The 13,638-nt window shown below is 30.9% G+C and overlaps 1 protein-coding gene across 1 annotated transcript; it reads right to left on the bottom strand.

Moving 5' to 3' along the window:
- Positions 1–998: 998 nt before the first annotated feature.
- LOC114391736 (serine/threonine-protein kinase STY17-like) lies at positions 999–7,041 on the bottom strand. The gene is made up of 5 exons (XM_028352695.1): positions 6,793–7,041; positions 4,110–4,415; positions 2,542–3,052; positions 1,342–1,484; positions 999–1,178 (listed from the first exon to the last, which is right to left on the bottom strand). The coding sequence occupies exons 1-5, from the start codon at positions 7,021–7,023 to the stop codon at positions 999–1,001; spliced, it is 1,371 nt and encodes a 456-aa protein (XP_028208496.1). The 5' UTR covers positions 7,024–7,041.
- Positions 7,042–13,638: the final 6,597 nt, after the last annotated feature.

Raw genomic sequence — 13,638 nt, 5'->3', positions numbered from 1 at the left:
TACCTCGAACATGATCCTAACAATGTAAAGAACTTGAGGTCGAAACAACAAGAATTCAATTAATGTAGGACAAAATCACGAGGCTCAAACCAACGTCAAAGAAGACAATACTTCGAACGTGATGATCCTAACAATGTAATGAACTTGAGATCAAAGCAACAAGATATGGGTTTTGCATGTACACTTTACATCATATCCCTAGCTAGAAAATTAGCTGGCCATAGGAATAGGGAAGCCTAACATTAGAACCAGCTACATAGAGAAAGGAAGAGAACTCATTACAAGTGCAAAATCTCATTCTTCATCCTTACGTTCTTCCATGCAAAATCAGTTGTTATAAATTGAATTTTATATTTTATTTACTAATTAAAATATCGAACACAAATAAATTGAGATTTTAACGTGACTCAAGTCATCAAGTTGAAAGTATAGTGCTACTAGTTTAATAAAAATATATATAAAAAAAACTCACAACGAGTAAAATATATATATTGTGGTTTTTTTTGGCTAAAATCAACATTAAAAATATATATTTATTGGCTAAAATCAACGTTAAAAATATTTCAAATTAATATGATAAAAGCTTGAAATAAATTTGCAAATTCAACCCACCTAAAATTCTCTCATATTACTTATGGCTTTTTATTAACAAATATTAATTGTTAGTTTTTTGTTAGAAGGAGAAATCAAACCCATAATGTTTTTGTTGTTTCTTTTTTAAATCATTCAATCAACCTTATATGTTTTATTTGTGGTTAACTAAGTCACATTTTCAAATGTCATGACATGTATTAGGTCTCATTAAATACTATAACTATGAGGATTCGTACCAAGATTCAAAAAATTATATTGCATGAATGCAAAAATGAAAAATAAAAACACAATAATCCTGTTCTGATCATTAATTAATTGTTTCAGTTACAAATTAAGGTAACGAGGCAATGGTCATGATGGTGGCTAATACTTGATTAATTAAATATAATAAGCACTGGTTTAATTTAAAGGAGATTTTTCTTGGCATAACTTTTGAGGCAAAGGGTGATTGTAGCAAAAGATGGTCGAGTAGATGGATTTTTGTCCCAGCAAAGGCATATAAGGTCAATAAGCTCTCTCGGTTGGCCAACATCATCACACGGAAGCTTAGGTCGCAGGTTACCCTCCACAACTTCAATGGCAATCTAATATTATAACATCAAACATTTAATTTCATGATAATCAACATCAAGTGACATTTCAGATTAATTGAGATTAGCATTAAACAATTCAATTAAACATTTACATAAAAAATTAACAAAATTAATTTGGCAACTCAAGATCAGTGTGATGATTATATATATATACCTTGGTGGGACCATATTCTGTCTCAACATATGGGTAATGTCCAGTTAAAAGTTCGTTCAACATAACCCCAAAACTGTACACATCACACTTTTCATCATAAGGTTCACATCGGATCACCTCTGGTGCCATGTACACGTATGTTCCTAAAAATAATACAAACATAATCAATATCATTACATGCCACGTTTTGAGAAAAGGAGAAAGAATATAGTTTACACAATTCAACTTTATGTCATTTAATACTCATCTAAAATTTAAAAATGTACAACTTGATTTTCAAACATCCTAGCTAGTAGGTGAAAATGGTCTTTATGGCTAATTTCTTTATTATCACAAATTGTCATGTATTAATGACAATGAGGTTATGACCAAACACAAACACTTGAAAAAGCATTAGAGATACTAAGATGGAATACAACCTAATACAAGTGAGTCCGATGTTGATTGAAAGTTATTACAATGGATTGAGCTAGAAAAAACTTGAAATAAGTTCAAGCCAGTTTTTAGATATTTGTTTCTTGCATTTTTATTATTTTATCTTACATCTCATTGTATTATATTGGCAAAATTATAAAATTGGTCCCCCACTTTATCTCTAATTTCAGATTTGGTCCCCCAACTTTTTAATTCACGAATTTGATCCCCTTATTTAGTAAAATCATGCAATGTTGGTCTCCCAGGCCACAATTGGACGTTGACTGTTACAAAGGAATGTTGACGGCCACGTGTCATGATCTTATTGGATGATGACGACCACGTGTCATGTTCTGATTGGTCAATGAAAACAACAATGCATTTCATTTTTCATGGAATTGACATCCAATCAGAACATGACATGTGACAGTCAACATAACTTGCTAATCGTCAACATCCAATTGTGACCCAGGGGACCAACATTGTACGATTTTACAAAATAGGGAGACTAAATTCGTGAATTAAAAAACTTGGAAACCAAATCTGAAATTGAAGATAAAGTGGGAGACTAATTTTACAATTTTGCCTATTATATTTCTAAGTACATTCTAAATGGGTTTTCAAAACTACAATATGAGATGGAGGATAAAATAGTTAAAGTACAAGATACTGAACTTTTAAAATGAGACTTAAACACGAAAATATCACAGTAAAATATAATATTATTTTTCATAACGTTTTATTTATTTTTAATTTGCAGCAAAAGAAATGACATTCAGTGTTTACCTGTTTCTCCAGTGAGAGCCATTTCCTCATCACCCAAGAACCGCGCATGACCAAAATCCGCGACTCTAACATGCATGGCATCATCAAGAAAAATGTTGCTAGGCTTCAAGTCACGGTGAACGAGCTTGGGCTTTTGCTCGTGCAGATACTGCATGGCTTGGGCTATTTCAAGGGCCCTAATGACTCTGTCTTTGAAGAGTGGAAGTGGCACCATTCGCTCTCTGAGCCTGGTCCCGGGCCCGTGCAGCCACTCCTTCAACGTGGTGCTGAGATGTTCTGTGACCACCCACGCGCGTCGGGGAGGGTCAATGCACGCGCCCATGAGCTGAAGCACGAACCTGTGGCGCTGCCGCGACAACGTTTCGAGCTCCTGGGAGAAGTATGCGACACCGTTTTGGTTAGTGCGGAAAAATTCTTCGGATATGCACTTCACTGCCACTTCAAATCCACGCCATTTTCCTCTGTGAATTTCTGCGGTGCTGCCCTGCCCGATTTTCTCTTCCAGTTGAATCTATGCATGGAGAAGTTCAGACATAACATAACATAACATAGCAGTTATTTTCTTATTAATTCAACACTTTAATATGTTTTTATTCATTTTAAATATTTCAAATTCTAGTTTATTGCCTAATTTTTCAGAAATTATAATTCAATTCTCACAATTTTTATAATTCTTCATTTAGTTTATTATTTATTTGTTTGTGAAATGTCATTTTTTGCTCTTTTTTTATAAAAAAATATCTAATTGTTTTGAGAAGAGTATTGGTAATACAGTTTTTAATACTTTCTTTCAAAACCACCTTTATTAGTTAAAAAAAAATTAAAATTAATGTAGATTCCTCTGGTTTGGGCATGGGATATAACAAATGGAGAATGTAACTCACATATTTAATAAGTACTCACATAAATTTCACCAAATAAAATAGAATGTGTTGAAAATAAAGTGTTACAGAGTTTCCAATCCAATGGAGGTCAGCCCAATACTGATTGTGGATTATAGTAGGCTAAAAAAAAAATTGTCTAGTTCTTGCTTTCTGTACCCTTTTTGCCTTCTGTACCTTTTTTGGAGTTTTTTTTTTACCGGGATTGGTCATCATTTTGGAATGTAATTTTACATTCCAGAAGTTAAAAAAAAGGGGCAGTAAGTAACTTAGAGATGCATGAAACAACAGCAAAAATTCAAGCTTGGTAAAAATTGAATTTTTTTGGGCATTTTGGCAATATAAAAAAACATGTTTAATTGAGACAAAAAATTTAAAACTCTAAGTATTACATTTTATCGACCAAGTTTGAGCCAACTCAGGTGATCTAACATATTTTGTCAGCACTAATTTAATAGCTTATATTTGTTCTAACATTCAGAAGGGGCAAACATTATGTAAAATCAAAACTTAAGAAATAAAAAGCAAACATGATGATTTATGAAAAAAGGAAAAAACAAAAAAAAAAACAGAATCAAAGCAAGGAGATGGAAACATATTGAATACTTAATTGAAAAAAAAATGTTGACAACGCATTGTAACTTGTAAGTGAATGATTTGCATGTGAGTGGAATTCTACTTACTAACCTCATTTGGATCAATATACCATCCATTGATTTTTGCTTGATCTATGATGGACGCAAGATTGGTGTGGTGGCCATGGTGTGGTGGAGTGGGAATTTGAATTTGAGGGCTGGTAATGGAGCTTATGGTGTGGATAGAGACTGGAGATTGTTGAAATTCACCTTTGCAGTTCACAATGACATCTAATATTCCATTTTCTTGTGCTATCTGAAGGCAGTTCCTCAAGTAATCTTGAGTCCTTTCCATTCTTTTCTTGTACATTACTCGTAGTTCTGATTGTTTTTGCACTTTCTTTTCCAAATCCGCCACCTATGAACAGGCGTGAACACATATTTCAGACGCTTTTTTCTTTTAATGGTCAAAACTTAAATACAATATCTTGGGTGTTATTTTGTTCTTCTTCAATCGGAATTTATGTTTTAGCTTAGAAAACTGTATAATTTTTAAATGCAAACTTTTATTATACTAATTGCAGAGATAGAATTCCAATTCTAATTAGTATTTTCATTAAGAGAATTATCTGATGATATTTTTATTATTGTCATTAGTATTTAAGTTATTATTGTATTAAACCACTAGGCAAATCCTGGTCCATTTTTGGATCCAAATGCAATGGGAATTATTTAACGCACCCCATTATTTACTTTGGTGCATCTCAAATGCATTATGTTGTATTACAAATTATTCAATCTGTAATACACTTTGGTGCATCAAATCAAATAATGGGGTGCTTTAAATAATTACATGATGCAATGCCACAAAAATTAAAATATTGTTAGGTGCACCCAGTATTTTTTGAAAATGACAAAACTGTCTCTGCTAATTTCTCCCCTTACAGATCAACTTGATCCGTAAGTCTTAAAAATTAACTTACGAATCAACTTGATCCGTAAAAGACTTACGGATCAACTTGATCTGTAAGTCTTAAAAATTAACTTACAGATCAACTTGATCCGTAAGGAGTATTTCTGTCTTTTTGTGATTAGTACAGGGTGCACCTAGCACTCCAAAAATTAAGCATTAATTAGCCTAGTTTCTTTCAGCCCAATAGCCTTCGCAGGCTTCATCCAACACCTTCTCCGGCCCTACTATTCTCCACTCCGTGTACCCCGCGGCCGATTTTAATACTCCAATATTACAAAAGTAAATTTAGTTATTTTTGTTTAAGTCAAAGTAAATATAGTTCTTGATTCTTGGCATATGTTGCATTTTATATAATATTGAAAATGAAAATTAAATATATTGGAATATGAGAGATATGAATGAATTCAATAAAAATGTTGCGTTAGAGATAAATTCTCTTAAAAATAAGTTTTTCTAAACAGAATATATCATCAGTTATGCTACATAGTTTCAAAGAGATGCCTAACAAAAACGAAAATTTTCTAATCAATCTTAATTATTAATTCCTTCAAAGCCATTATTAAAACTACATAAAAGTGTTATGATTCTCATTATAGAAATTTAAGTTTGGCTAGACTTCTTTAATCGACCAGTTTAATAATTTCAGTTTTCTCAAAAGAAATTAGTATATATACTGCAGCAACTTGTGCGTCCTTCTTGATTTCTGCTTATAAAGTCTGCTTTGGTGATTGACAATGAAATGGAACTGAAAGATGAAAAATTTAGGGTGTGTTTAGTTTGCATTTTTATTTTCTGTTTTTATTTCTTGTTTTTATTTTTAAAAGATTAGAATTCTGAAAATATGTTTGGTTTAACTTCTTATTTTCTATTTTCAAGAAATAAAAATACTGGTTTTCAAAAGAAAATGTATTTTTAGATTTGCTTAAAATTACATTTCTTGTCATCATGTTTTCATTTTACCCAATATGAAATTCCTGATTTCAACTAAAAACATGGAAAACAAGTTTTTATTGTTTCTATTTTTTGGTTCGTTTGAAAAAATATTTTCACTGAAAATGAAAACAGAAATCCAGTCAAACACATTTTCATCACTATTTTTTATTTTCAGTGAAAATAAAAGTAAAAAACAACCAAACCAAATGCCATTTACATTTTGTTGTTTTACAATTTTGGTTAAAAACAGTTTTCATTCTGCCATATTTTTTCTCTTTCTTAAATTTATATGCTCAACCAAGTAGAGATGTGCAGACATTTTTTTTATTTTATTACAGAGATGTGCAGACTTAGGTTGGTTTAAAGAGAACGCACGTATTGGACGCGTTCGCCTTAGACTATATGTATTACCTATAAGTAATGCATGTAAATTTAGACTTCTAGCACATGTATTAATTTTGTCTTTTCAGATTAATCTCTTGAATCCGGAAGAATATTTTTTTAAGGGAATCAGGAAGAATCATTGATATATTCATTTGAAGCAAAACTTAAATTTAGGTTATAAGTGTAATGTGTATTTAGATGAACATGGATAAAATTGATTTTGAAGTGATGTAATTTATATTTAAATATTTTTATTATAAAATCAAGTTAAAAATAAAATTTAATATAAAATTTTGGATCCAATGCAAAGTTACTTAAAGTTGTGATATCTCATAATCAATTTTGAATTCAGAATGAATTCTGAATTGTCCAAAGTAAAATCAAATATGTAAAAATGTATCCAAAATTAATCCTAAACTCAAGAATCAATTTCTCAACATGAAACCAATCTGGCACTAATACATGTATGTGCAGTTGTGCACTACTTGAAATGCATGAAACATACCTTTACTTCAAGTCTTTGGTATTGTAACTGTTGCATATTTTGTTGTGATGTGGAGGCAGGGGACCCAATAGTCTTGGCAATGCTGAAGCCTCTGCAGCATCCAACAGGTAAAGGGCTTGGTGGCTCCACATTCTTCTGTTGTTTGTCCCTAAAACTAGAAGTGGATGATTGGCGAGACACGTTTGGAGAGGCTCCTATGTGCTGAATTTTAGGACTGTTCTTGAAACTCATCTTTATTAATTGAATTCAACTTTGTCTAACCCAAATGGAGTCATCAAGGTCATTTTAATATATAGTCTTTGCACCCTTCTTGTTGTTTAGTGAATGCCACATATATAGCTGGCAACATTTCGTTAAGAACATTCGATTTATTAGTAAGCCAATTAGTTTTGCCTTGTTGGGTTGCTTTCACATGCATTGTTTTCTGTTTTCGTGAAACATTGGCTTCTTTCTGTCTTTGAAACTCTAGATAATAGAAAACCAGCATAAACATTTCGGAATAAGCAAGGACATGTGTCAAACTATACACACATTGAACAAGGAAAATTAAGAGTTAAAAAACGATGCAATCTAGAATAAATTTAGTTTTGACCATGTTAATGGGGCAGAATATGGTAAGGTGATGTAGTCAACAACAAAAAAATGGTAATGTAATGAGTGACAACTTGCAGCGGAGGTTACTACAAAACGTAGCAGAGCATAGGTATAATGGAATAAGTCTTAATTAAATCTTCTCTTCGTAGTCAATTTCCAGCTATCATGCATATCATATCCATATGATTAATTTATTTTCTTGCAAAATGGTAAACGAATAAAAATCTATATATAGTCTATTTTTTAAGCTCATGGTGACATTGATATAAAATATTTATTAATGATTAATATTTATCATAGAATTGTCTATTCTATTTTAGTAGGATTTTTCTTTTTAATCATTTTTTTCAACTAAAAGTTTCGAATTTGAGACTTTCTCTACGAAATTCGACTAATTCTATTTTACTCAGATAAACGACATGTTCATATAGAAATTTATAGTCTGGTTATTCTTTTACTAAGACAAAACACTAGATAGAATACAACAAGGGTAAGTGATACTGTGTAGTATGAGTCTCCTTTGGAGTACGAGTAGCTCCAAGAGAAAGAAGGAAAAACTAAGAGAAGCTAAAATTTCAGGTAATGATTTTTTGCCTTTGATAAGTTTCTTACATATAGATGGAAATATCCACTTCTAACAAACTAGTGGCCACGTGGATCTGAGACTAATAGAAAGGGAATTGTAAGAACTAATATCTAATGCATATTGTTATTGGTACTTGGCAGATTAAAACTTCACATAGGCTTTAAGCCACACTGAGGCCTCTATTGTTTGGGCTCCTTGTTCTCATTAGGCCCAGCTTGCTGGTTCTCATTGTTGCTTCAGATGACATAAGCTGTTTGGGTCCGTAACAGTAAGAGTTACATATAATGAGATTAGAAGTTAAAGAGGGTGGGTTCAACTAAGAAAATGGAATCCTTATATATAACAAAAATATATTTTAGTGCATTTATACACATATCATTTATATTTAAGATGGGGCCCACTTGACTGCGTCTACCAGCTTAATTTATTTGGTATATGAAAGGAAAGTATTAACTTATATCATGAAGCTTCATCTTCAGACATCAAAGATTTTCATAGCTCGTAACAAACAACCATTATGTTAACAGATAAACAGAATATAGTATATCTCTATCTCTCTTTTTTATTATTGGTAAGGTAATTTAGTAGATATCTAGGTGTTTATGATCATGTCTTACCCCCCCCCCCCCAAAAAAAAAAAGCATTAATAGAAATAGGAAATTAATAACCAAATGAAATTGTAGTTACAAGAAGTAAGAGAAATAAATCACCGAACGCTCAAGAAACTACTACTCAACTATAAAAATAAAAATAAAAATTAACAGTCAGAATGATCTTTCAACAAATATCTCAAAAGAAGTTTGTAGTTTCTTCCTAATACATCAAACTACAGCATCTATTATATCTACTTTTTTTCCTCTCTCCTTTCTCTATCTTTCTCTAGCGTTGTGTTTGGTAGCAACGATTTAGAAGTGAGGCACAGACAAAAATGGGTACGCAGGTTTTGGAGAGGTAATTTATGCTGGAATTAAGTTGGGGTTCAGTGGGTTTCACTCATTAAATTTTTGTCTTAGATGTGAAGGTACTAAGGTCACAAAAGTACGAGGAGGATGTATATTTACTTTTGTGTCCAATGCTGACCCACAAATTCTTAATTTTTTTGTAACATTCATCTCATTTAATTAGAGGGTATAATAGTAGTATTTTTATAAATTTAAGAAGTTTTCTATTCTCATTTTATTCAAACCAAACAATTTTACTATTTAATTTTCATTCTATTTTTTTTTACATATTATTCTTAAATCAAACAACTAAACTTTTTATTTTATTTCTCCTCTATTCATATTTTCTCTTGTACACCATTCAAAATGGACATCCCGGGAGTACTAACCTTAGTAGGTGGAACTACTTACCTTTAGGCACTTAGTCGAGAGACTCAATACTTGGAAGGCCTTATATTGACCAAGATAGAGCCCCCAAATATTGGGTAGTCGAAGCGATGTCCCAATAACATACAATCAAAAAGATAAAATGATGGAAAGTATATTATGGAACAGGACTCTAAAGACGTGACGATCACAAGATCAGAGAAACATCACGATTTGACATGTCAAACATACACAATCATGCACTCCTACCATTTACACAGTGACATGGTAAAAAGAGGTCAATAAGATCATCACACATGGATGGTGATGGTATTGTCAGAGGACACTATGTATATATACAAATGAGTTACATGATTCATGTTAGATTCATGGTTAGATAGAATTAAAAAAAGACGTTAATGGTGATTTTAAATTAAAGTTCCGTATTCTTTCTTCTTAGTGTTCTCTGATGTGAATATCTCTAATTATCTTTTTTTGTTTTATTTTTACTAGCTCTAATTCTCTCGTCACAACAAAACAGAACTTAGGGATCATATAACATTACAAGTACTTTTTTATATATTAAAAACACAAAAAAAAAAAACCTAATGCAAAAACTGGTCGGGCAAGTTTTTTTTTTTCGACTTAGTGTCGGATATATGTTTTCTTGTCGATTCTTTATCAATCCAACTTTACGATCAGCTGAATGGATCAAACTCCTGAACATCTTCCTTTTCAAATCGGATCTATTTTTTTTTTCAACTAACTCCTACTACATAATCTACTCAGCTAGCTAGTTCACCTATAAGAATAAGAGTCACCACATGATATGTATATACAATGCGTTAAAGTGACCAAAAAGCAGTGCACAGCGTGAATATTTATGCACATTCAATTCAAAATGTTGCAATTGTAGAACCTAAACGTTTCATCAACTAGCAAGATTGCCGTGTGAACGTTATTCTGGGGTGTGTGCTTTGAAAGAAAACGAGAGAGACAGCGAAAAAGATTCTCCTATTGAACTGGACACAAACATCACAATGATGGTCCTCTTCTCCGTCTCTCACAATTGTACTTTGAACTTTGAAGTATATATAAAAGGGAAAGTGGGTTTGTTTAACACAGTCTAGTGGAAACTCTCACCTCGGGATCGCCAATCTTCATCACTTTTGTCTTTCCCTAAGATAACAAATTAAAGCAGAAATTAAAGAGAGGACGAATTCTGGTGTGGACCACAAAGAATTGTAGTAGCTAGCCATAGTAGCGTTAGTATTAGTAACGACCCCAGTGTTTATCTTCCACCTCAACTTTTTAATTTCTTCCTCTTTTTTGTTGCAGTGTCTTGGAGAGACCCCCTTGACCACATGGTTACTCACAACCAGCTACGTACCACCCTAAAAGAGCCTTGTATGTAGTAGTTGCCATCTTTGCTTTATCTCTTTCTTTTGTGTTCTTCTCGATTTAATTTTCTTTCACCAATTTTCAACATGGATTGTATACAAATTAAAGTTGTTAGTATGATTTTGCAATTGGTTCTGCATGTTAGTTTAGTTTTTTTTGCCAAATCAATCTAAACTCTGCATGTTAGTATTGGACACTTGAGGCCTGAGGGTTATGCATATATATATATAATATCTAGATAAAAATGGGGTTGAGTCTAGTAGGGGTTAATCTTTCAACAGCATGATAAACTAAGGTATAAATTTTTATTAGAAGAAATTAAGTTCACAATAAAATCTAGATAGAACTTCATAAGTGTGAAGAGAGTATTGCTAACAGATATATAAGTAGTATTGTGCTTCCTTTTATTATACATTGATTTGTATGTTTACTTTAATTTAATTTATTTTTTCTTTATACATACTACTTTATATTTTTAAATCTATTAACCAATATAAAAATGTTGATAAAAGTATAAAGAGAAACCTATTTTATTTAGAGTCACTTGTAGTGAGGTGGTTTGTTGAAAGATAAAAAAAGTCTAAGAAATTGTGTAAATTAAATGAGGGGCATAATTTTTTATTGTTATATATGTGTTCCATATATTTGAAAAAAAAGTTTTAAAAATATTTTTAAAACTTTTTCTTAAGCAATTGTTAAAAGCTAAAATTATTTTTCTTAAAAATTGATAAAGGCCGGAGACCGTCATTGCCGCATAATTAATAATACTCCTTATTGTGCAAACTCTCTAAAAGAAGGGGAGAAAAAATAGTTCTATTTTTATAAATGAAAACACTACAAAATTATTCCTCTCATCATTGTACTGTGCTTCACCACCTCATCCGAAGTACGGAATCTCTAACCGACGAAGATGGTGCAACAATATATCCCACCACACTGACCAAATTTGAATCACATGTGGTTCACAATTTTTAAAGCTTATAAATGCTAATACCGCAAGCTTTTTGGATAAAATCATAAACAAGTGCACTTTATATTCCATAAGCAGATCCCTAGTTACCTGCATTCTCTTTATATTCATGAATAAGCTACATGCACCATATCTGCTAATTAATAAACAAATAGCAATTGTATTAGTTTGTGATACAGTCATGTTTAGACGACTATGACTAATAAAGCGATTATTTTCAATTAAGTGTGGGTCTCCCACCATTCCTCCATTTTCGATGACAACCTCATGCTTATGCATGCCCATCACACGTAATGAGCTTTAAATATATATTGCATTCTTCATGTGAGGATAGGTCATTATGTCTACTAGCAATGAAACCAACCAACAGGATCATTCTGGTGGTCGCACGCTGCTAACTACAGATTTTCTATGCTTCATGGTTCATTTTACCTAAGATACACAATTTTGATTAATATGATGATTTTGACTTGGATAAGTTAATTAAGTTCTTTTTTTTCTTTGTAGGGGATATGAAATTTAAGTCCAAATTTTTGTGCATGAATATATCTTAATATCTTGGGGAAGGCAACTAAATTGGGTAGTGGGGACGACCACGCCTAAAGTTATAAAAATATGGATTTTACTATTAATGCCAAATGAATGAGTACCAACACGAGAGTACTACCAACACTTTTTTTACATTCTCTTTTGGATTTTTTTTATTAAAATTTATTAAAAATAACTAATTTTGAGGATTTTATTTCTCAATTAATATTTTCTTTCCTTACTTATATTACTTATATTAAATAAGAAGTAAAATTTATCAAAATTAATGATTTTCAATAAATTTTAATTAATCACAAGAATATCCAAAAAAGAGTGTGTGTCAGCTAGTATTCCCCGTATATATATATATATATATATATATATATATATATATATATATATATATATGTGTGTGTATATGTATGTATGCAAGCAAATAAATTACACAATAGTCAAACTAAATAGCAGTGATGTAAAAGTATTGTCAATGAAATTTTCTTTGCTCAACTAGTGTGTTGTCTTAAAAAAAATTGGATTTAATTTCTGTTAAGAGTTCTTTTTCATGAGTTATGGGTCCTGGGTAGGTTATATTTAGATACAATATAAGTCATCATTAAAATTTATTGTATGATTCAATATTTACATCAGAACTTCCTTACTCGTAATTTTTTTACAAAAAACAATGTTATTCGTGCATTTAGGAATGTACTACTTAGGAAAAAAGCTGGTTTAATATGTAAAATGCATACTGCGTGAACTTGAAAACTGTTACTTTTAACCTTATTTTAAAATTAATTTAACTAAAATCATTGAATAGTTATTCATATAATTAAGAACTTGCATGCAAGTTAGAAATTCAAATTCTAAAATCAATTATTAGCCCAAAATGCTTTTGAAAGTACATAATTAAATACAAAAAAAAAAAACTGTTAATGTATACGGGTTGAGTTAGAAAATGATTTTAAATGCTTCAATTATGTAACCATAATATTTTAATTTATTAATTAAAATCTTAAAAAATTATTTAAATTTAGGAGAAAATAAAATAAAAATTACTTTCTTTCAAATAATTCATACTCTTAATTTTCATTTAATAGGATTAGAAGTATAAAAAGTTATTAGATTCAATGAATTTGCTTAAAGAACAGCAAGCACATGTCATGACTATGACTGTATGAGTCACTCATCTTGTAAAGGTTAGTAAATGTAATTTAATTTTTATTTTCTTCACTTCTCAAATCATAGACTACACAAGTACGAATCTAGCATATGCTGGTACTTATTTATCTTTGAAAAAAGTTTTTAAACATAAACATGAACATAAATATATTTGATAATATTTGTTTTTAGTGTATTTTACTTGTTTATAAAGAATATAAAAAAAAAGAAAATATAAAAATAATCTTTTTATTTTTTGTTATAAGAATCTTACATTCTCAAATAAAATATCTAGTCCTCAA

The sequence above is a fragment of the Glycine soja genome, chromosome 17 (assembly GCF_004193775.1).
Source record: "Glycine soja cultivar W05 chromosome 17, ASM419377v2, whole genome shotgun sequence".
In the NCBI taxonomy this organism is placed as follows: Eukaryota; Viridiplantae; Streptophyta; class Magnoliopsida; order Fabales; family Fabaceae; genus Glycine; species Glycine soja.
Note: the sequence above shows the minus strand (reverse complement) of the source record. Positions and strands in the feature narration are given on the sequence as shown.